General features: G+C 46.2%; 1 protein-coding gene and 1 non-coding gene across 6 annotated transcripts in view; one reads left to right on the top strand and one right to left on the bottom strand.

Annotated features, from left to right (window-relative positions):
• Nucleotides 1-4514: 4514 nt before the first annotated feature.
• On the bottom strand, nucleotides 4515-4617 carry LOC118147012 (U6 spliceosomal RNA). Its single transcript, XR_004733194.3, has one exon. It is a non-coding gene; the product is annotated as a U6 spliceosomal RNA (small nuclear RNA).
• A 2145-nt stretch (nucleotides 4618-6762) lies between these two features.
• Nucleotides 6763-24864, top strand: part of MFHAS1 (multifunctional ROCO family signaling regulator 1) — a 107088-nt gene continuing 88986 nt past the window's right edge. For 2 of the 5 annotated variants that reach the window (XR_013525277.1, XR_013525278.1), the window contains exons 1-2: nucleotides 6951-10361; nucleotides 19781-19874. Coding sequence is in view for 2 of the 5 variants with exons in the window: in XM_035270227.3 (XP_035126118.1) it covers nucleotides 7364-10361 (2998 nt within the window). In the remaining 3 variants the exon portion in view is untranslated. Of the gene's footprint in view, nucleotides 10362-19780; nucleotides 19875-24864 lie in introns of all 5 variants that reach the window. The other 3 variants (XM_035270227.3, XR_004732738.3, XM_054243817.2) reach the window with 3 other exon arrangements.

The following is a 24864-nucleotide window of genomic DNA, read 5'->3' as shown; positions in this document are numbered from 1 at the left end:
GGCAGATGACTTGAGATCAGGAGTTTGAGACCAGCCTGGTCAACATGGTGAAACCCTGTCTCTACTAAAAATACAAAAATTAGCCAGGCTTGATGATGCATGCCTATAGTCCCAGCTGTTTGGGAGTCTGAGGCAGGAGAATTGCTTGAACCGGGGAGGCAGATATTGCAATGAGCCTAGATCATGCCACTGCACTCCAGCCTGGCCAACAGAGCAAGACTCTATCTAAAAAATAAATAAATAAAAATATCTCTTCCTTTTCCTCTTTCTGTTTTTCCCTTGACTTTTTCCACTTCTATCTCCTCCAAAGACAAGCCAAGAAGGGTGTGCCCTGATTAAAGTCATGAGGTGAGATTTTCTCTTAGTTACCTTTAGCTACATAGGAGGAAGCATTGCTGCTGCTGTCATTCATTTAAAGCAAAATATGATCTAAAATTACAAGGAAGGGGAACTGTGGGAAGTCCTTTGCTCCTTTTCATGATACAGGCAATATATCCTCAGCTTCTCCAGACTTCAAGGAGAAAACCCACTTCATTTTCTCGTGAGATATTGTAACCCAGCCCTGGGTCTCATTTGCATGGAAGGGTTAAACGATTGCCAAATTTTCTTTCAAGACTAGACAGGTAGTTTTCATAGTCCAAAGTCAGTTGGAGCCTCCAGCCCATGAATATCCTGTCTTCTAAGCTAGCAAACAGCTAGGTAAACGAAATCAGAACCAAAGTCTAAATCAGAACTAAAGCAGCTGAAAAAGTACTACATATCCTGGAAGCTGTGCTTTCTGAACTCCTGAAGGGTAAAGGGAGAGCAAGTTAAAGGGTTTGTTTTAAAGACCAAGTCAATTAACAAATTGTACTAGTTTCCTAGGATTACCCTAGCTTTAAGGACAGACTGTCTCCTATCCTGAGAAACCCCTCTGTCTTGTGCACATTGGAACATTTTGTCACCTTAACATCAAGACTTGATTGAAGTTGTAATTGATAAAATTAAAATTCAATGGAAAAGTGCACTCATATGATTTTCTAAATGCATCTTTAATAGTAATAGAATAATCTAAATATAAGTGGAAAAAACGTATTGACTAAATGTCCCCCTCAGAAACTATCGTTATCTAGGCAAATCCTGGCCACTCTGCCCATGTAGTTACAGTGCTTCATTTGGTAGCACTTACTCTAATTGCAAACTTCATCCCTAGAAGGAAATAATTAGCCTTTACAGGGACTCTTTTTGAAAACTCAAACCTTAAAGTGACACAAAATATCGTATAGGCCAAGAAAGGAGAAAGTTTCCAAAGGAAGTTGTTTAACATTTTCAGTGATGGGAGGTCAAGGAAGGACAAAGGGTGAGTTGACCTTTTAGAGGGCAAGGCTGATGGCATGGAGGGGATGGAAACCGGATTCCTGGACTGGCCCAAGTAGGGAACCAGGGGAGAGAAGCCAGATTAGCCTAGACCAATTATGGAAGATATTTGACAGAGAAAGGAAGTAAAGTAGTCAGACAGTGGCTAGGGCATTAGCAAGGTCGAGATAATTCTGTCGAGATGGAGGAAGGCTGAGTATGTTAAAGACAGAGCAAAAGAAACCAGGGAAGGAAGCTTACTTGGGGCTCATTGATAGTTTTAGCAAAGGATAGAAATAAACTACTCTTGTCCTCCTCCATCCAGACTTTTTGCTCTTTTGTTTTTTGAGAAGAGTCTTGCTCTGTCACCCAGGCTGGAGTGCAGTGGTGTGATCTTTTCTCATTGCAACCTTCACCTCCCAGGTTCAAACGATCCTCCTGCCTCAGCCCCCTGAGTAGCTGAGATTACCAGAGTGCACCAACATGTCGGGCTAATTTGTTTGTATTTTTAGTAGAGATGGGTCTCACCCTGTTGGCCAGGCTGGTCTTGAACTCCTGACCTCAAGTGATCTACCCACCTCGGCCTCCCAAAGTGCCGGGATTACAGGTGTGAGCCACCATGCGTGGCCAATCAAGACTGTTCTTGACAAAAGACACTTATCTGGAGAATCTAGGATTCTCCTCTCCAAACAGCCATGTTTTAAGGCCTCACTTAAGACACAACCTCTTTCCATGTGCTCTCCACTCTCCTAATGACTCTGTCCTTGCAGAGAGGGTCTGGACTCTGAGAAAAGGCCAATGTGCATGAAATGTTCTTGCCATCACAAGGCAGCAGCGAAAGAGAACACAATCTAAGAGTCAGAAAACAGAATACATTAAAAGGCTTAAGCTGAAAAGGTTTTGGAAAGTTTATAGATTAGGTCCATGACATTGGATAGATCTCTAAGACAAGAACGTTTATAATAGAGTTCCTGTTCTCCAAACTACGCTGTTGTTTTTGCTTTTAGAAAAACCCTACCATTTGCAGGGCCACTCCTATCCATTGCAGGTCCCAGGGAAAGGGTACATGTGAAGGCCCACATACCACATGCCTAAATATCTAAATGTGCTACATCACCCTATCAGATGTGGCACACTCACACTCCTTGTCCTAACCTGGGTTTCATCCAGCACAGAGAGGAGTTTCGTGGTTAAACAGCTGAAGTCCAGCTCCTGCCCAACCCCCAGGCCTAGGGAAGCCCATTTCAACAACTTCCTTTGAATGACTATGAAAGACTGCCCCACTTTCCCATCCAGGCTTGACACTATTTGCATTGGGAATTCAGGATCCTCCATACGACGTGTGTTCTAGAAAGTGGAGGGGGCATGCCCCTTGGCCTATCAGGAGCTTAACCACCAGGGGTGCAGCATGGTGAGAGGAAGGCCAGGTTAGGTGTCCATGACAGGAGTCCTTCTTGCCTGGGTTGATACTTGGGAGGATTACTTGAGCACAGGAGTTCGAGACCAGCCTGGGCAACAGAGCCAGACCCTGTCTCAATTTGAGAAAAAAAAAAAAAAAAAAAAAGATACTTTGATGGATCACTTTTTTTCCTTTCCGAGACAGTCTTGCTCTGTTGCCCAGGCTGGAGTGCAGTGGTGTGATCTCAGCTCACTGCAACCTCTGCCTCCCAGGTTCAAACGATTCTCCTACCTCAGCCTCCGGAGTAGGCGAACAATCTGCTCGCCTCAGCCTCTGGAAGTGCTGGGATTACAGGCATGTGCCACTGCACCCATCAACATACTGACTTTCAAGGAACTCACAGACAAGGATTCTTACAAGGCTTACTACTATATTGGACTACAGGTGTGCTACCACTCCCGGCTAATTTTTGTATTTTTAGTGGAGATGGGGTTTCACCATGTTGGCCAGGCTGGTCTTGTACTCCTGACCTTATGATCTGCCCACCTCGGCCTCCCAAAGTGCTGGGATTACAGGTGTGAGCCACTGTGCCCAGCCCACCTATCATTTCTATAGTTCTTTAGTAAGCAATTTCTTTGAACATGGAGAGCACAAAGAAAAAATGTTTAAAGCTATATGGAACACAATTTCTTTCCAAAGAGTCTTCTTTTATCATTGAGTTCTGATTTGACTTTCTAGGTTTTAATACACTGGCTTTATTTTGTTGTATTGTGTTGTGCTGTGTTGTGTTTTGAGACAGCATCTCACTCTGCTTCCCAGGCTGGAATGCAGTGGTGCAATCTTGGCTCACTGCAGCCTTGAGCGATCTTTCCACCTCAGCCTCCTGAGGAGCTGGGACTACAGATGTGAGACACCGCATCCAACTAATTTTTGTATTTTTTGTAGAGATGGGGTCTTATCTTGCTGTACAGGCTGGTCTCGAACTCCTGAGCTCGAACAATATGCTCACCTCAGCCTCTGGAAGTGCTGGGATTACAGGCGTGTGCCACTGCACCCATCAACATACTGACTTTCAAAGAACTCACAGACAAGGATTCTTACAAGGCTTACTACTATATTGACTCTATCAGCACATGGCAGGCGGAGGGACTCACAAAGAATTGCCCCACTGAGCAGACTTATTCACACCAGGCTTTAGGGCTTCAGTGAGGCCTGAGCTCAGGGTCCTATCCAATTCTTTTCATCAGATAAAGCAAATTACAGATGGTCTCCTGACAAGGGCAGAGTACAGTTTTCCAAGGACATTTAAAATGGAAGTATAAGCTAGTCAGGGTGGCATATGCCTATAATCCCAACTACGCAGGAGGCTGAGGCAGGAGGATGGCTTGAGCCTGAGCAACATAATAAGATACTATCTCAAAAAAAAAAAAGGAGTATAATTTTCTTTTGAGACAGAGTCTCCTCACTCTGCCACCCAGACTGGAGTGCAGTGGTGTGATCTTGGCTCAGTGAAACCTCCACCTCCCAGGTTCAAGCAACTCTCCTGCCTCAACCACCTGAGTAGTTGTAGATTACAAGTGTGCGCCACCATGTCTGGCTAATTTTTATGTTTTTAGTAGAGACCAGGTTTTGCCATGTTGGCCAGACTGGTCTCAAGCTCCTGACCTCAAGTGATTCACCGCCTTGGCCTCCCAAAGTGCTGAGATTACCCAAAGGCATGAGCCACCACGTCCGGCCATTTTTTGTTTTTAAAATAATTTTTTAAATAACAATATTATTTAAAAAATGAACACCATGAATTTGCATGTCATCTTTGCTCAGGGGCCATGCTAATCTTCTCCGAGTCATTCCAATTTTAGTATATGTGCTGCTGAAGTGAGCACAATTTTCTTTTTTTCAATTGATTCCAGCTTCTGCAGAAGGATGTATAATTTTCTGATGGCTTCTAAAAAGGAACAGCTACCAGTTACTGAGATCACATAAGGTGGTATAGGACAGTGATACCTACTCCAGTCTCCTTACCCAGGCTGAGTTCATATTTGTGTTAGAAGGAGCTGCAGGATGGAGAATTTGGGGTCAGGCTTGAGAACAGTGTGAGTATGGGTGATGATCACCGGAATACCTTCCACATGGGGAGTTAGCAGTCCTGCCTGTGCTCTGCCTTGCTGGCTGATTGAGAAGTCAGTTACCTTTGCACCCATTTCCTCCTCTGTGGGGGGAAAAAATGGTCAGCCTAGATAATTCGAATATTTCTTGTAAAATTCTGAGTGTCTCTGGGAGGGAATGTGGGTAGGGCTACCCTGAGCCATTTGAACTCTTGGGAAGTCCTTCAGAGAGAACACAAATTACTCTCGCTGTTCACTTACATTTCACCTGTGGTGTCAGAGCCTCGGGGCCCCAGCACACCTGGGGAACATCCTCTAGTTACAGCATGTATTGCCCACAGCCTGATAACCATCAGTCGGATGGATTTCCAGCCTCAGATGTTCAGCTGATCTCTTAGGAAAGACTAACTCCTCATGTTACTGCACAGAATATGGGTCCCCAAATGACAGCCATAGTGTGTGTCAGGTAGAGCTGCAGTGGGTCTGGTGGTGCCTTTAACCAATTAAATGCAGTTTTCGGTCCCTGAAAACTATTTGTTTCCTTATCAACAGACCTGAGGGACATTGGGAGTCTTGGTAGGTTTCCAGGCTTTTGTAAGTTCGGAAGAAATTATTGACTTAGCATAGATGTGAGCTCAAAGAAATGTTTTCTAACAGCAAGAAAAATAAGCATTAGAGTTGGCCACTGGATTGCGAGTTTTGCCTGAAACAGCTGCCGTTTTCTTAAACCCACAGAGCAACATGCACTGTATTACTGGGGATATGGTTGTTGTTTCACGGGGTTGTTGTGAAGATAAATGGGATACCTCAGATAAAACACCTTGTATCCCACCCTAACAACCCGCCTTTAGACTGGTGGGGCACCTGCTCAAAAGCCTTCCTCAAGGGGCTTAAAACCTGTGTTTCGGTAGGTCTGATACCGGTGGGCTGGGGGAGATCCCCTAATGCCAGTGTGACATTGACCCCAGCCAAGGTTCACGCTCTTGACACTGTCCAGAGAATGAGTTCAAGGACAACAAAGAAAATAGTGACAATATGGAGATTTATTGCAAAGGGGAAAGTACACTCAGGAAAAGGGGTTGTGGGTATACTAAAAAGAGGGTCACACGCAAGGGGGTTTGGGGTGGCTACCTTCATGGACTTCTTTAACCAAGGGGCGAAATATTCGTGAAAATTCCTGAAAAAGTGGGGAGATATCTCGGGACTATGGTGCCACCCATTTTTACTTTAAATATGGGTGTCCCCGGAACTGTCACGGCACTGGGGTGATTTCAAATGTTAATGAGCATATAATGAGGTCCTAGGACAAACCTAAGTCAAATCCAGGACCACGCTGGGTTCAGCGGGTCTTAGCCCGCTTGAAACACACCCTGGTTTTCAGGGTCTTCTCAGCCCATAACCTCTAGTCGAGTGAAACTGCAGCCTGGTATTTTTTCTTCTCTGACCACCCTGCATTACTCCTGTCTCATGTTCAACACGAAATAGGGCCTCAGGAAATATTTACCAAATGAATGAATGGTTGCCTGCTCTTCTCCTGCTTTTGTTTAACCACACTTTTGTCCTAAGCTCCTATGATGACACCCAGGGCCCCCAGGTTCTGCCAGTTCCACCACGGTGTGAATGCAGCGCGAGCTGCAGGGGAGCAGGTAAAGGGTGAGTAAGGGAAGCCGGCGGATCCGACGCATTAGAGAATAAGAAAAAGAAATCCTTAGAGACTGGGGGCCAACAAAGAGCCTGACGCTGGAGAACCCAGCAAGGGGGGCCTGGCCCCCACATCCGCCGCGGGAACGACCTCTCAGCCCAGCGCGGTCCCGGGCGGTGGCCCGCCCCCCGCCAGGCGCCCCGGGCCCCGCAACCGGCGCTCTCCGCAGCCCCCGCCCCCGGGGCGGTGCCGGGAAAACGCGGCGCCTCCGCGGGTCACGTGGGGGCCGCTCCGGCGGGCGGCGCTGCCGCTTCCCGATCGCGCCCTCCCAGCGCCGGGGACGCGGCGCCCGCGCTCCCGCCCGAGTCCGGGGAAGCCGAGACAAGGAGGCGCCGCCGCCCCCTCCCCGCGGCTGCGCCCCGGCGGTGCGCCCGCAGCATGCCCGCCGCGGAGCCGAGCGTCGCCCTCCCCCAGGAGCTCGCGGAGGCGACGCCGCTGCCGGCCGCCTGGCCGCGGCTGCGAGGGTAGCGGGGCCCGAGCCGGGCACGCTGAGGCGCCGTGCGGCGGGCGGAGAGGGAGGAGGAACAGGCATCCTCCGCGGCGCGCGGGCGGCGGCCCTGCTGCCCGGCGCGCCCATGGCCGGGCCGCAGGGAGAATGCGAGCTGCCCTCCACGAGCTCGGCGCCCCACGTTGCTGCTGCCATTGCCGCCGCCGCCGCCCCTCAGCTGGAGGCGCCCGGCCGCTGGCTGCGCTAGGACCCGCGGTCCCCGGCCACCGTGCGCGGGAGGGCAGCCAGGGGCGGGAGCCGGAGGGCCCGGGACGCGGCGCGGCATGTAGCTGTGGGCTCTCGCGCCCGCGGGAGGCTATCGGCCTGGCCCCGCAATGGCTGGGATGGACAGTGGCAACCTGAAGACGGCGAGGCTGTGGCGGGACGCCGCCCTGCGCGCCAGGAAGCTACGGAGCAACCTGCGCCACCTCACCCTCAGCGCCGCCGGGGCCTGCCCGGGGGCCGAGTCCGACCCGCTCGAGTCCCCCGCCTCTGCCCAGTTCGTGCTGCCGGCCAATCTTGGGGACATTGAGGCGCTGAACTTGGGGAACAACGGCTTGGAGGAGGTGCCCGATGGGCTGGGGTCGGCGCTGGGTAGCCTGCGCGTCCTGGTACTGCGCAGGAACCGCTTCGCCCGGCTGCCCTCGGCGGTGGCCGAGCTCGGCCACCACCTCACCGAACTGGACGTGAGCCACAACCGGCTGACCGCCCTGGGCGCGGAGGTGGTGAGTGCTCTGAGGGAGCTGCGGAAGCTCAACCTCAGCCACAACCAGCTGCCCGCCCTGCCCGCCCAGCTGGGAGCTCTCGCCCACCTGGAGGAGCTGGATGTCAGCTTTAACCGGCTGGCGCACCTGCCCGACTCCCTCTCCTGCCTCTCCCGCCTGCGCACCCTGGACGTGGATCACAACCAGCTCACTGCCTTTCCCCGGCAGCTGCTGCAGCTGGCGGCCTTGGAGGAGCTGGACGTGTCCAGCAACCGACTGCGGGGCCTGCCTGAGGATATCAATGCCCTGCGTGCCCTCAAGATCCTCTGGCTGAGTGGGGCCGAGCTTGGCACGCTGCCTGCCGGCTTCTGCGAGCTGGCCAGTTTGGAGAGCCTCATGCTGGACAACAACGGGCTTCAGGCTCTGCCTGCCCAGTTCAGTCGCCTGCAGAGGCTCAAAATGCTCAACCTCTCTTCCAACCTCTTCGAGGAGTTCCCTGCCGCGCTGCTGCCCCTGGCTGGTCTGGAGGAGCTCTACCTTAGTCGCAACCAGCTCACCTCCGTGCCATCCCTTATCTCGGGCCTGGGCCGGCTTCTCACCCTGTGGCTGGATAATAACCGCATCCGCTACCTGCCCGACTCCATCGTGGAGTTGACCGGCCTGGAGGAGCTCGTGCTGCAGGGGAACCAGATCGCGGTGCTGCCCGACAACTTTGGGCAACTCTCCCGGGTGGGCTTGTGGAAGATCAAGGACAACCCACTGATCCAGCCCCCTTACGAGGTCTGCATGAAGGGGATCCCCTACATTGCAGCTTACCAGAAGGAGCTGGCTCATTCCCAGCCGGCGGTGCAGCCCCGGCTCAAACTGCTCCTGATGGGGCATAAGGCTGCAGGAAAGACTTTGCTGCGCCACTGCCTCACCGAGGAGAGAGTGGAGGGATGCCCGGGAGGAGGGGACAAGGAGAAGTGCTACCCACCTTCACCTCCCCCTGTGAGCAAGGGCATTGAGGTGACCAGCTGGACGGCCGATGTCTCCCGGGGCCTGCGGTTCATCGTGTATGATTTAGCTGGGGATGAAAGTTACGAGGTGATCCAGCCCTTCTTCCTGTCTCCGGGGGCCCTGTACGTGCTTGTGGTCAACTTGGCCACCTATGAGCCTCTCCGCTTTCCCAGCACCGTGGGCTCCTTCTTGCATCGGGTCGGGGCGAGAGTGCCCCACGCGGTGGTGTGCATCGTGGGCACCCACGCAGACCTGTGCGGGGAGCGCGAGCTGGAGGAGAAGTGTCTGGACATTCACCGCCAGATCGCCCTGCAGGAGAAGCATGACTCGGAGGGGCTGAGCCGCCTGGCCCAGGTGGTGGACGAGGCACTGACCCGGGACTTCGAGCTGCGCTCTGCCAGCCCCCACGCAGCCTACTACGGCGTTTCGGACAAGAACCTTCGACGGCGCAAGGCCCATTTTCAATACCTGCTCAACCACCGACTGCAGATCCTCTCCCCGGTGCTGCCTGTTAGCTGCAGGGACCCGCGCCATTTGCAACGCCTTCGGGACAAGTTGCTCTCAGTCGCTGAGCACCGAGAAATCTTCCCCAACTTACACCGAGTACTGCCTCGATCCTGGCAGGTGCTGGAGGAACTGCATTTCCAGCCACCTCAGGCACAGCGACTGTGGCTAAGCTGGTGGGACTCGGCGCGCCTGGGCCTGCAGGCGGGTCTGACCGAGGACCGACTGCAGAGTGCCCTCTCCTACTTGCATGAGAGCGGCAAGCTACTGTACTTTGAGGACAGTCCGGCGCTCAAGGAGCACGTCTTCCACAACCTCACGCGCCTCATCGACATCCTCAATGTCTTCTTCCAGAGGGATGCTTCCTTGCTGCTGCATAAGCTGCTCCTGGGGACCAGTGGAGAGGGCAAGGCGGAGGAGGAAAGCTCCCCATCCATGGTGCTCCCCACCCCGAGCCAGGAACTGCTCCGGGCCACCCAGCTCCATCAATATGTGGAGGGCTTTCTGTTGCATGGGCTCTTGCCAGCCCATGTTATTCGGTTGCTGCTTAAGCCTCATGTCCAGGCCCAGCAGGACTTGCAGCTGCTGCTGGAGCTGCTGGAGAAGATGGGACTCTGTTACTGCCTCAATAAACCCAAGGGCAAGCCTTTGAATGGGTCCACAGCCTGGTACAAGTTCCCAAGCTATGTGCAGAATGAGGTGCCCCATGCAGAAGCCTGGATTAATGGGACCAACCTAGCCGGGCAGTCTTTTGTGGCTGAGCAGTTGCAGATTGAATATAGCTTTCCTTTTACCTTTCCACCTGGGTTGTTTGCAAGGTACAGTGTCCAGATCAACAGCCACGTGGTGCACAGGTCGGATGGTAAATTTCAGATCTTTGCCTATAGAGGAAAAGTTCCTGTGGTGGTGAGTTACAGACCTGCCAAGGGAGTCCTGCAGCCAGACACCCTGTCCATTGCTAGCCATGCATCACTACCAAATATATGGACCGCATGGCAAGCCATAACCCCCTTGGTAGAGGAACTGAATGTCCTGCTTCAGGAATGGCCTGGACTGCACTACACCGTGCACATTCTCTGTTCTAAGTGCCTTAAGAGAGGATCGCCCAATCCACATGCTTTTCCAGGTAAGCGGAGAGAGGGACAAGGTTCTTCTCTGATATGCTGTAAGACACGCTTTTGGCGATACTTGTTTCTCATTTGGCAGAATGTTTACTTAACTTCATGGGTTCTCCAGGAAAGCTGCGTAAGGGAAATAGAGAGAAATTTGGAGACAAGCAAAAGTCAGTACCTGAGCATTATGAAATGCAGTCACAAGAGTCATCCTCTCCTAATAGACTCAGACTTCCAAAATGGGTTTCAGTCACATTTGCCATCTCCTTTCCCTTCTTCTCAATGTAGCCCACATTTGGTGGAAGGAATTTCAGGTGGTTGAGCAGGCACTGGGCAGTGTCTGATGTTAGCCTCTTACTCAGCCTTGGCTAAAGTGTATATTAGGCATATCTCGAAGGAGTAGATGGAGTTTTTTAACGCAATTTTTTAAAAAACTTAATTTTTTGTGGGGACATAGGTATGTATATTTATGGGGTGCATGAGATGGTTTGATACAGGCATGCAATGCATAGAAATCACATCATGTAAAATGGGATATCCATCCCTTCAAGCATTTAAGCACTGTGCTCACATTGAGTGTAATTAAAAAGTAAAAATTACTGCTCACTTTTCTTAAGAAAATTCCAGAGAAAATGTTTTGAAATTGGCGTGAACGATGGCTGAGTAAAGACAAAAATTTCAGACTGTAATGCATGACTAAATCCTGGGGCTGCTGCTCCATTCCGCCCACTCAGGCATGGAAGATAGATGACAGAAATCTTTGAGGGGAGTTTCCTCGGGTATTTCCTGTCAATTTCAAGTTTTATACACATCTTAAGGTTGGGTTTTGGTAAGTGTTAACCAAATGAAACTTTCTGGCAGTGCTTAATAACTGAGATGGAAGGGACGAATAGCTAAGAGTTTTCTCTTCTGGGGAGTGTTTTCCAGCGGACTTTTTTTTCTTTTTCTTTTTCTTTTTTAAACCATCATAAGCAAGTGGAAGAATTCCAGGACTAGTTGTCTGGTATTTTTTTTTTTTTAAGACTATGGGTTTTTTTGTTTTTTGTTTTTTTTTCCTTAGAGCAGTTTTAAGTTTACAGCAAAACTGAACAGAAGGTGCAGAGATTTCCCATATATCCCTTTCCCATGTGTGGCTTCACCAATATCAATCTCACCACCACAGCAGTACATTTGTTTCAGATGATAAACCTGCAGTGACACATCAGTATCACACAAAGTTAATAGTTTACACAAGGTTCATTCTTTGTATTGGACATTGTATGGGTTTGGCCAAATGTCCAATGACACGCATCCACCATTATAGTATCATGTAGAGTACTTCTACTGCCTTAAAAATCCTCTGTGCTCTGCTAGTTCTTTACCCTCAACCTTGGCAACCACAGGTCTTTGTACTCTCTCCATAAGTTTTGCCTTTTCCTTGTCTGGGATTTTTCTGAGACTGGTTAATTGGTATCAAACTAGTTTTTAGTTGGGAACATGTCCATTTCCTCATCCTTTGCAGTTCTTTAAACAACTTGTTTTTGGTTTGTTTGCTTGTTTGGTTTGTTTTGCGTGGAGCAGGCTTGGTTAACATTCCAAGTGTCCTAAGCACAAACCAGACACAACAATAGGATCCTTGCACGTTTCTCACCCACCTTGCACGGTTCCCACCCCCAGGGGACACGGAGGGGTGATGAAATGGAAGCCTGCTTCCCACTCTGATCTTTGTCCTGGTCAGAGGGACAACAAGAATGCAGCCGGTAATGGTATCAGGAAGGAATTGAATACAATATTTCTGAAGGTGACATCTTTCCGTTGCCCTAGATCTAGGATGAATTTAATTCTTCAGCATGAGAAAAGGCACTGTATTCAGTTACCAGCTGACTGAGCCATCCATTCTGTATGTTTATCTGGAATCTTGTCACTCTTCATGAGTTGGTAGACTCTTCAGTTGGTTTTTTATTTGTCATTGTATGTTATTCATGGGAGCAAGATACTAGTTTATTGTGATACCAAATGGAATAAAGTGATTCAGAGTTACATAGTTACAGGGTAGCTTACTGAAGGAACTACCTGAAGCCATTCTTAATCCTAAGCAATAAAACGAATGTTATTAACAACAAAAGGAGAGACATAGGTTATTGAGCAAGTAAAGATCTTCTAAGAACTTTGAACAGTCATGAATTACACCAGCAAGCTTGTACTGAGATGCAGACAAACCCCTTGTCTTGTTTTTTTGTCTATTTGCCTTTCAAACGAGGCACACCTGGTTTTGCAATCCAGGCTATAAGGAAGAGATTGTCTTTTTCAATGAGGAAAACAAATGATTGAAAAATTGTAAAATTTTTTTTTTTTGTAAAAAATTTTTTTTGATTGAATAATTGTAAAATTATTCCTATTCAATATGTTGAATAGGAATAAATCATCAGTTGTTTTGGGGATGCAATTATAAAATATATACATATAAGTATTGGTAAATATGTAAAAAAATTTTTTTTTGATTGAATAATTGTAAAATTATTCCTATTCAATATGTTGAATAGGAATAAATCATCAGTTGTTTTGGGGATGCAATTATAAAATATATACATATAAGTATTGGTAAATATGTAAAAAAATTTTTTTTTGATTGAATAATTGTAAAATTATTCCTATTCAATATGTTGAATAGGAATAAATCATCAGTTGTTTTGGGGATGCAATTATAAAATATATACATATAAGTATTGGTAAATACTTTTGTCTTACAGTTTTTTGATTTTTGAATTATGTTGTTTTTCAAAAGTAGAAAGGATGATTATTGTACACTTTTCATTACATTAAGAAGATGCAAAAAACATTTTCCTTTTCTGTATTTTTCTGTGATAACCGTTATTTGTTAGTAATTGTTACAGTTGTGAAAGACTTGGTAAGAGTTAGGATGATCAAAGTTAGAAATGAAAGCTAGCTTTAGGAACAGAATTATGTTGAGTGTTCAGAGCATACATTAAAGATAGATTCGTTGAATCCCTAGATTATTAAAATACGTATTAATTCAGCAGAAACCCTTTGAATCTATTGGTGTCTTTGTCTTTTTTGTTTTGTTTTTTGAGATGGAGTCTTGCTCTGTTGCCCAGGCCAGAGTGCAGTGGTACAGTCTTGGCTCACTGCAATATCTGCCTCCTGGGTTCAAGTGATTCTCCTGCCTCAGCCTCCCAAGTAGCTGGGATTATAGTTAGCCATCACCACACTGGGCTGATTTTTGTATTTTTAGTAGAGAGCGGGTTTTACCAGGTTGGCCAGGCTGGTCTTGAACTCCTAACCTCTGGTGATCTGCCAACCTTGGCATCCCGAAGTGCTGGAATTACAGGTGTGAGTCACTACCCTTAGTCGCCTTTGTCTTTTTTTTGCAGACTTGCTGCCCGTTGCTGGTAGCCAGGATTCCCTTCATTTTGCTGTTTTCCTTTTCATTACTTGGTCCTATGTACTTGTCTTAGAGCAGTTTTCTTCTTGTCGGATATTTGCTTATGCTTTTATTCTGTTCTACCATTATGACCTCTAAACTAAAAAAGTTGGTACTCTTAAAGTTGGGTGACGACATGTTAAGATGTGGTAGAGCTGGGTGTCATGGCTCACGCCTGTAATCCCAGCACTTTGGGAGGCTAAGGCGGGTGGATCACGAGGTCAGTAGATCGAGACCATCCTGGCTAACAGTGAAACCCGGTCTCTACTAAAAATACAAAAAATTAGCTGGGCATGTTGGCATATGCCTGTTATTCCAGCTACTTTGGAGGCTGAGGTAGGAGAATTGCTTGTACCCAGAAGGCGGAGGTTGCAGTGAGCCAAGATCGCGCCACCACCCCCTAGCCTGAGTGACAGAGCAAGACTCTGTCTCAAAAAAAAAAAAAAAAAAAAAGATGTGGTTAGAACATAGGCTTGGAGCAAGATTTTAGTGCTTTGATATTCCTTTTAAGCATGTAAGTGAATACTGTGTGCTTTTTAATTGGAAGAGTGTGTCTTAGTGAGTCAAACTTGCAGTGACTGCAGTTTTTCACTAAATATCCCACTCCCCTAATTATTTAACGTCATTTTAAAAAAGAATGAGAAAGCAACCCAAATCGGTAGACAGGATTAGTTCTGTGGCTTTTTTGTAGCTTTACTGTCTTTCATTTACTCAGTAATTTGATGCCTTTCTGCGTCTCCTGCCAAATGTCTTCTGTTCTTCCGTTTCTTGCACATGGAGTGTACCTCTCCAACGACTCTCAGCATATTTGAGTTGTTTTGTTGGTGTTTGGATGTGTCCTGATACCTCTTTGATTAGGTTGTTCACTTGCTGCTTCTGCGCCAGAAACACACCTGATACTTTGTAGCATCTTCAGAGCCTCTCAGATGGTTGCTTAATGATGGTTCAGTGTTTTGTGAGAAATGTCTTTTTTTTTTTTTCCTGAGACAGGGTCTTACTCTGTCACCCAGGCTGGAGTGCAGTGGGGCAATAATGGGTTACTGTAGCCTCAACCTCTTGGGCTCAGGTGATGATTCTCCTATCTCAGCCTCCTGAGTAGCTGGGACTACAGGAACACCCTACCATGCCTGGCTAATTTTTGTGTTTTTTTGTAGAGACAAGGTTTTGCTGGGTTGCTCAGGCTGGTCTCAAAATCCACCTGCCTCAGCCTCCCAAAGTGCTGGGATTATAGGTGTGAGCCGCCATGCCCGGCCTGAGAAATCTCTCTTTTTCTTTGTTATTCACATGCCCAGTGAAAATCCCAGGTAGTACTATAATGGTTATCTGGCTTTGTTAGCTTCCCAGCTCCCTCCCACTCCCAACGTTCTTCCAGCATTCCCATTGTGCCTCTATGACTGGTCTCAGCCTTGAATGGGTCCTTCATTTTGACCACTGAAGCAAAGCAAAATTCTTGCCTTATTATATCTAAGTTTTAGAATTGCTGGAATTTGAGCCTGACCTAGTTGTTTGGATTGAATTAGTCATTGTTTTTAATTCCACAAATGTTATTCAGTATCTCTTTCCTTAAGCTTTATTAATATTGATGCATCTTGGCTTTTCTTTTTATGAACAGGCTGCTTTGAACTCTCTGGGACTTTTTTTTATGTAAAAATCAAAACCTTAATCAGGCACTAGGAGAAACAAATACTGTACAGAATAGAATTCTAGAAGGGTAGAAAGGCCTTTGGAGTATTCATATTATTTTAAGTATTGAGTGCCTCTTCTTTAAACCCTGGAATAGAATCTCAAGTCCATCCCTGCACAAGTAGTTTAGAATTTCCTAAAGTACTTTTTCTTTAAAAATTTTTTCCTTTTTTTTTTTATTTTGTGAAATAGAGATAGGGCCTCGCTATGTTGCCCAAGCTGGTCTTGATCTCCTGGCCTCAAGTTGTCCTCCCCACTCAGCCTCCCTAAGTGTTGGGATTAGAGGTGTGAGCCACCATACCCAGCCAGTGTTTTTTGTTTAATGGGTATTTTTTTTTTTTTTTTTTTTTTTTGAGACAGAGTTTCGCTCTTGTTACCCAGGCTGGAGTGCGATGCCGCGATCTCGGCTCACCGCAACCTCCGCCTCCTGGGTTCAGGCAATTCTCCTGCCTCAGCCTCCTGAGTAGCTGGGATTACAGGCACGCGCCACCATGCCCAGCTAATTTTTTGTATTTTTAGTAGAGTCGGGGTTTCACCATGTTGACCAGGATGGTCTCTATCTCTTGACCTCGTGATCCACCCACCTTGGCCTCCCAAAGTGCTGGGATTACAGGCGTGAGCCACTGCGCCCAGCCTGTTTAATGAGTATTTTATTCCATACTCTGAAGTTATTCTCCTTTGTCTGCGAAGAGGTTGAGGGGCTTTAGCTCGGTGATACTCAAGGGGAATGAAAGAGGAAGGGTGGAATTGGACATTTCTATTTGTCTTCTCATATACCCATTAACTTGCTTCTATCCATGGGAGCCCCCCCGGCCCTTTTTTTCTGAGACTGAGTCTCACTCTTTCATCCAGGCTGGAGTGCAGTGTTGCTGTCTGGGCTCACTGCAACCTCCATGTCCTGGGTTCAAGTGATTCTCCTGCTTCAGCCTCCTGTGTAGCTGGGATTACAGGCGCCCACTACCATGTCCCGCTAATTTTTATATTTTTCGTAGAAACAGAGTTTAACCATGTTGGCCAGGCTGGTCTTGAACTCCTGACCTCAAGTGATCTACCTGCCTTGGCCTTCCAAGGTGCTGGGATTATAGGTGTGAGCCCGGCCCTTGGGAGCCCTTTCTGATTAAGGACACCTGACCATCCATCCATTAGGGCATCAGAGCACCTTTGATTTTGTTTCGTTTTGTTTTTTTGCAAACCAGTGGCAGGTGCAGGCCCAGTCTCCTGCCCTCTCTTGTCTCTGGCAGCCTTGGCATCCCTGTTTCCTGGGATGGAGGTCTGCTTTGTGTTTCCAGTCTCTGTGGAAAGCACATCAGGTAGGGTCTGCTTGGGGCAGGCCCAGCCAGGTCTCAGGCCTCTTTGGTTCAGCTTTGCTTTTCTTTTTGTTTTTGTTTTAAGATGGAGTCTTGCTCTGTCGCCCAGGCTAGAGTGCAGTGGCATAGTCACCGCTCACTGCAACTTCCACCTCCTGGGTGGTGATCTTCCTGCCTCAGCCTCCTTAGTAGCTGGGACTGACTACAGGTGTACACTATCATGCTTGGCTAGTTTTTATATTTTTAGTAGACACAGGGTTTCACCATGTTGGCCAGGCTGGTCTCAAACTCCTAACCTCAGATGATCCTCCCTCCTTCGTCTCCTAAAGTGCTGGGATCACAGGTGTGAGCCACTGCACCCAGTCAGCTTTTCTGATTGCAACATTAGTTGCTGGGGGCTGATTGTCAGGTTTACCTTCTTCTGAGGCTGGCAGCCTTCACTTCAGCAGGGAGGGATTAGGAACCCTTGTTTAGCCTGCCTTCTCCAGGGCTGCTCTAGCCTGAATGAAGCTGATTCCTCCCACTTCTTGGCTTTGGAAGGTTTGTGCAGTGTGTAGAACCCAGAGTGATTGATGGGCATCTCAGACAACCACAGAGCACCTATGATGATGTGTTATTGTTGAACCATAAAGACCCTCTCATGTGTTAGGAGTGGCAGCATTACTGCACAGGTACATGCTCTCCTCTCTGAGTTCTGACATTTTATGTGATGGTCCAAGACTGTGCACTGCCTGGCGCAGGGCTGAGCAGGTGGAAGGGGTTTGGAGCAGGTTGGCTACATGGAAAGAGCTCAAGAAACTCTTGAGTTTCCTTCACTTTTGCAAATCTGAACAAGCAGACTTGGGAGAAGGGCAAGGAGATGGGGAAACTGGAGTCATGTTAAGGCTGTTCTCTGGAGGTTCCTGTTTTGCTTGTGCCAGTCTGCTTTTTGGGTGACGTGGCTTAATGAGTCAAGCCCTGATGACTGATGCTGCTCTTCTTCCTCATCTTCCTCCTCCTCCTGAGTGAAAGTCGCATCATATGAAAAGAGCCATTTTAAAGTGAACTATTCATGGTGTTTAGTGCATTCCCAGTGCTGTGTACCTGTCACATCTAAGCCAAGCCCTTTTGGAGGTGAGGGGCAGATAGATTGGAGGCATTCCTCCTGGGGCAAGTTGATTGGCAGTTCTTTTGCCAGGCTTTGTAGCAACTTTCTTTCCAAGGTATGACAAGAAGAGTAGGGGTTTCGGGGCTAGGCCTGGAGATGCCATGTTGACTGGATGTCTTTGGCGGGGTTGCGGGGATCCTTTCCCTATGGATGAGAGGACAGAAAGGAGGGCATCCAGGTCTCCTGGTCTGCTCTGGGGTGTACGTGACTTGATGAGGGGCTGACATACATGGGCCTCTGTAAAGAACACATAGAAGAGAAGTACAAATCGATGCTGTGTAATTCCTATCTTCTGCATAGAGTTTGGTTTTTTTTTTTTTTTTTTGAGATGGTGTCTTCCTCTGTCACCCAGGCTACAGTGCAGTGTTGTGATCTTGGTCATTGCAGCCTCTGCCTCCTGTGTTCCAGCAATTCTCTTGCCTCAGCCTCCTAGGTAGCTAGGATTACAGGTGCATGCCATCACACCCGGCTCATTTTTCTGTATTTTTAGTAGAGATAGGCTTTCACCATGTTGGCCAGGCTGCTCTTGAAGTCTTTTTTTTTTTTTTTTTGGAGACGGAGTTTCACTCTTGTTACCCAGGCTGGAGTGCAATGGTGCGATCTCGGCTCACCGCAACCTCCGCTTCCTGGGTTCAGGCAATTCTCCTGAGTAGCTGGGATTACAGGCAGGCGCCACCATGCCCAGATAATTTTTTGTATTTTTAGTAGGGATTGGGTTTCACCATGTTGACCAGGATGGTCTCGATTTCTTGACCTTGTGATCCACCCGCCTCGGCCTCCCAAAGTGCTGGGATTACAGGCTTGAGCCACTGCACCCGGCCAAGAGATTTTTTTTTAAACATAAAATTTGAGTTCAAATCCTGGAATAACTGGGAAGACCTTATGAAGGTAGGGTGGCAGCAGATGGTGATGGTGGCAGTGATACAAATTTAGATGACTACCAAATTAGACAAGTGTCGTCAATCACGGTTGAATACCTGCTCTATACAGAAGTTTGTACTGAACTGGGAGTTTTAGGAAAATAAAATAAAATACATGATCTTGGCCATGGGGCGCTGTGTTGGGATCTTGGTTAATGTCATTGTTGATTCTTGTAAATATGGAATCTGACCTCATACAGAGAAAATCATTTGTATATTTGAAAGATACTTTTTGGGAGGAACCCTGACTTTTGATTTTCCAGAAAAACATATGATCCTACTGAGTAAAGTAGGCTACAGCTTTGGATTTCCTTCATATGTATGATTAGGTGGAAAGTAATGCTGAAGTCAGTCTTTTGAGTTAATTTTCAGTTTGGATTATTTGTTTGTGGGAAATCTCAGGCAGAACTTGTGAGGATGCTGGAAAAAGAAAATTCATTGTACACGAGGATGTCTAAAAACTTTCCAAACTAATCAGCCTCTTCTTCAGGAGTCCTTACCTTTTTTGTGGGGACAGGAGTGTTGCTCTGCCACCCAGAGGCCTCTTCTTCAGGAGTTCTTACCCTTTTTGGGGGGACAGGAGTGTTGCTCTGCCACCCAGATGCCTCTTCTTCAGGAGTTCTTACCCTTTTTTTTTTTTTGAGATAGGAGTCTCACTCTGCCGTCCAGGCTGGAGTGCGGTGGTGTGAGCTTGGCTCACTGCAACTTCTGCCTCCTGGGTTCAAGTGATTCTCCTGCCTCAGTTTCCCGAGTAGCTGGGACTATAGGCATGTGCCACCATGCCTGGCTTATTTTTTTGTATTTTTAATAGAGAAAGGGTTTTACTATGTTGGCCAGGCTTGTCTTGAACTCCTGACCTCAAGTGATACTCCTGCCTCAGCCTCCCAAAGTGCTGGGATTATAGGTGTGAGTCACCATGCCTGGCAGTAGTCCTTACCTTTCTTGTCATTTATAGACTTGCTCCCATTTGGGGAAGGATTCAAATCGTCCATCATTTCCGGACACCAAAGACTATATGAACGCTGACTCCACAGACAGCATCCATTAAAGTGCGTACCATCATAATAAAAATATATGACTGCTGGATTTCCTTGCTGAGATGCTTTGATGAAATACTTTTCTACTATTAGCATATTAAATGTTGAGGAAAATTAAAGGGTTAGTTTTCTTAGAGCCTCTTTATTCTTAAAATGAAGCCTATGGTATTAACATTAGTACTAGTTTATATTAGTAGTAAATTTTAGGCCTATAGAAAAAGCCTCCCTCCCTCCCTTCCTCCTCAGTCTTTCTATCTATTCTTCCTTCTCTCCTTTTTTCCTTTTTTTTTTTTTTTTTTTTTTTTTTTGAAAAGAAGGACTTTTTAAAAAGGTAATGGAAAGGGAAAATGCAAAATCAGAAAAATATTTCTCCTGGATGCCATTGTTTGAATTACCAACTTTATTATTGTTGTAATGATTCTTGTTTTTCTTTTCTTTTTCCTTTTTTTTGAGACAGAGTCTCATTCTGTCACCAGGCTGGAGAGCAGTGATGTGATCTTGGCTCCCTTCAACCTCTGCCTCCCGTGTTCAGGTGATTCTTCTGCCTCAGCCTCCGCCCAGCTGATTTTTGTATTTTTTTAGTAGAGATGGGGTTTCACCATGTTGGCCAGGATGATCTTAATCTCTTGACCTTGTGATCCACCTGCCTTGGCCCCCCAAAGTGCTGGGATTATAGGCGTGAGCCACTGTGCCCGGTCTGATTCCTGTTTTTCATGTCTAAAGGTTGTTGTGTTAATCATCACATCAGTCTCCTTGTTTTTGGAGAATAGGTGACAATGTTGATATTTTCTCCTGTTGCAGAGACGGTGCTGAGTGCCTCTTAGGGGCACTCTAGTTTAATCCCCACAGAAACCCTAGGAAGTAGGTATTATACTGTCTTTGTTTTCAGAAGGAAAAATTGACATTTAGAGATTAAGTGAATCCGCAGAGTTAGAGAACTCTGGGGCGTCAGCCGCAGGCCTTAGCTCTAACCCACCATCCTGTGGGTCTCAGTTAGGTTGCCATTGATTTCCAGAGTACACCAACTCACCTGCTCTCCCTTCATATTCTAAGTTCTGGGCAGACGGGATCTGGTACTGCATAGGAACTGCCTGTGCAGAGGTCAGTGGAGGTCATGGTCAGGTGGAGGTAAAATGGGGAGAATGCCATCAGAGGTCTCAGAGAGGCCACACTGCAGGTGAGTGCAGAGGATGATTTCCAGTTAACCACCTGAAGAAGGGAGGTGGAGCAGTTCAAGTTTGAATGCCATTTGAAAGGCAGGGAGCAGACAAAGACTTCAGCAGGCCAAGCGGTGGGCATGTGTGCACAGATGCATTTTCCATTTAGAAATTATAATAAGGGAGAGGCTTCTTTGTTTAAATGACGTTCATGGACTGGTAAACAGTTTCCAGTGACCCACTGGCCCATCAACTAGAGTTTTGGAAGCATTGTTCTAGCCTATCCCTTTGTCATCGAGCTGGGCTCTCTAAGACCTTGGAAGAGATTTATGGCTGGGAAAACAGAAGAGTAGTTTCACATGATTTGCTCAGACTCATAATCAAGTTATTGTTAAGCTGACAGAACACCTGCTCTGCAGAGCCATGTTTAAGCGTGCTGCTGGTCACTTTCACTATGTCTGAGTAGAGGGAGAAGGAGTGTTGGTTATTCATTCTAACATTAGCCAGAGAGCTGCATGCCTCTGTAATCCCTAGGAATGTATCCCAGAACATCAATTTCCTTGCCCTAAATCTTATCCTAACAGATCTTGCAATGCAGGCGAATTTGGATCTGACACAATTACCGTTTTATTGTGGGCTAAGTTTCACTATATTTACGTTATGCTTATTTGTGTGTGACACTACTCACTGACTGAAAATGCGATTTTTTAAAAAATTTGCATTAATGGGACACCATAGTATTTTTGTTTTGTTTTGCTTGGGGCAGGATCTCACTCTGTCACCCAGGATGGAGTGTGCAGTGGCACAATCACAGCTCACTGCAGCCTTGACTTTCTGGGTTTGAGTGATCCTCCCTCCTCAAGCCTCCCCAGTTGTTGGGACTACAGGTACATGCCACCATGCCCAGTTAGTTTTTGTATTTTTTGTAGAGACAGGATTTTGCCACATTGTCTAGGCTGGTCTCAAACTCCTGGGCTCCGGTGATCCAATCACCTAAGTGCTGGGATTACAAGTATGTGCCACTGCACCCAGCCCTGGACCACTATGTCTATGCACTTCATTTGTTGGACACCACTTACCACACTATGACAGTGGTTTTGTTCCCCTCCCCTCCCATCCCCTTTCCTCCTCTGTCTCTCTCTCTTTCTTTCTGAGTCTTTCTCTGTCTTGCAGGCTGGAGTGCAGTGGCATGATCTTGGCTCACTGCAACCTGTGCCTTCCAGGTTCAAGCACTTCTCCTCAGCCTCCCAAGTAGCTGGGGCTACAGGCATGCACCACCATGCCAGGCTAATTTTTTCATTTTTAGTAGAGATGGGGTTTTACCATGTTGGCCAGGCTGGTCTCAAACTCCTGACCTCAGGCAATCCGCCTGCCTTGGCCTCGCAAAGTGCTGGTATTACAGGTGTGAGCCACCACGCCCAGCCGACAGTGGTTTCTTGTATCTTACCATCATTTGAGTTTGTCTTCCCTTGCCTGCCAACTTATCAAAGTATCCTCAATTACATTTAGTCAAATCCTAGGAAGGACAAGGTATTTTTAAATGGTACTTGATATTTTATATTTGCTTTATAGTTTGACCTGAAACAGGGTGGAGGTTGTGTTGTTTTCGAATTGAAACATTATAATATGGTGGTTAGTTACAAGAGCTTTGGCAGTAGACTGCTGGGTTCTGATCCCTGTGCCACTGTTTCTTAGTTGTGTGACTTTAGGCATCATAACAGTTTGTCTTGGTCCTGAGGGTTGACATACACGTGTTAAATGCTTAGAACAAGCTTGACACCTGGTAAGAGCTCAGCAGGAGTTGGCTGCTGTTTCCACCATCCCAGAAGGTACAAGAGTCGAAACATACATTTAGAAAAGTGGTAAGTATGTGGATAAAAACTCTTTTCTTCATAGAAGTGATGGAATACAGTGTGAATGTGATCTCTGTTCATATGAACATCTTAGGCTCTTTTAAAAATGCTTATTCCTTTTTATAAAACATTTGAAGGGTAGAAGAGAAAGGAAAGTTTCCCATGGTGGCTATCTAAAATAATCACTGCACATTTTGCTCCGTGTCTTTTAGTTTTGTTTCCCCCTTAAGGTGAGGTTTTTAAAATACAAAGTTGTAATTGTATAAATAATTCAAACATTGATTTTTTAAACACTTATGCTAATATGAATATAATTTCCTGTGATTAGTATTTATACAGTAATTGAAAATGCTTGCATAATAGTACATCAAGGTGATTTTTTTACCTTTGTTTATTTAACTTGTGTTCTTTGTGTGTATCCAACCATTTGTACTCTCCTTCCCAGTTTTTGTTGTAAGTAATTCTCTGATGACTGTATTTCTTTATGGAAGCTCTTTCATATTTGGGCAGTAATCCCCAAAGTAGAATCATTGAGTCAAAGGCAAAGAATGTCATTAAATCTCAATACACGTTTACATTGCTTCCCATGAGGATAAGCATATCAGATGCAAAGTGTTTTTCACTGCACCTCCCCAACATTGGGTATCATCTATAAAATGCACTAGCATTTAATGGAAAACAATATGTCACCGATGACTCAACATTTAACTAGTGGATGTGAATGTTTTCTTGTATAAATGTTGCCTAATTGTGTTGCTTCTTTTCTGAACCCTCTAATAACATCTGTTGGCATCATCATAGTGTTTTTTTCTCTTTTTTTCAATCCCAGTGTTTTATCAGTTTGTATTAACTCTTTATATATGAAAGATAACCTTTTGTCTATCATACTTAAGGCATTTTTTCTAGCTTATTTGCCTTTTTGCTTTAAAAACCTCTGATGTTTTGAAGTATTAAATTTCATTCAGTATATTAATAGCTTCCACTGTGATTTCTTCTAGAGCTTAAAAAAACCCTATAACATTATTTTTCTAAATATAAAAAAAGTACTATGTATATGTGGATGGTTGATTCATTAGCAAAGGCCCATTTTCATAACCCCTCCCCAAACTCTGTCTTCTGTAAAATCTTTTTTTTTTTTTTGCGACGGAGTTTTGCTCTTGTCCCCTAGATCATGCGTGGCGCACGATCTCAGCTCACTGCAACCCCCACCTCCTGGGTTCAAGCGATTTTCCTGCCTCAGCCTCCCGAGTAGCTGGGATTATAGGCACCCACCACCACACCCAGCTAATTTTTTTTTTCTTTTTGTATTTTTAGTAGAGATGGGGTTTCACCATGTTGACCAGGCTGGTCTTGAACTCCTGACCTCAGGTGATCTGCCCGCAACCCCCTTGGCCTCCCAAAATGCTGGGATTACAGGTGTGAGCCACCATGTCCGGCCTATGAAATCTTTTTGCTGATTTCTTCCAGGGAAAATAAAGCATGTATTTGCATATATTTTAACATGAATGAGATTATGCTATACTCATTGTTCTGCACCTCACATTTGATCACTTCAGAATATATTTTGGAGATGCCTCCATATAAACAGTTATAAGCCTATTGTAGATTATTGTGTGTGTGCGTGTGTGTGTGTGTGTGTGTGTGTGTGTAGAATGTCATAGTATATTCTGCAAATACAGTATTCTAATGGATGTACTGTTTAGTCATACCTATACTGACAGATCTTTGATCCTTTCCAGATTGTTAAACTAAGTATGTTCTTCACCTTCCAGAGGTTTAAGAAATACTCAGTTTTATTTCCTTCAGGGTTAATGATCCCTCTCTGTGCTCAGAACACTTTTGAGATGCAGTGAGAAAAAGACAAATCTCTAAATCAAAATGGTAGGACCTAAAAAAAGCCTTAAGGGTTATGAAGGCTTCACTTTGTGATTTAAAACAAGATAATTTTAAAAAATTGACTTTGGTGATGCATATTGGAACACCATTGTTTTC

The sequence above is a fragment of the Callithrix jacchus genome, chromosome 13, assembly GCF_049354715.1.
Source record: "Callithrix jacchus isolate 240 chromosome 13, calJac240_pri, whole genome shotgun sequence".
Classification (NCBI taxonomy): Eukaryota; Metazoa; Chordata; class Mammalia; order Primates; family Cebidae; genus Callithrix; species Callithrix jacchus.
The sequence above is the reverse complement of the archived record's forward strand: the minus strand, read 5'-3'. Positions and strand labels throughout refer to the sequence as shown.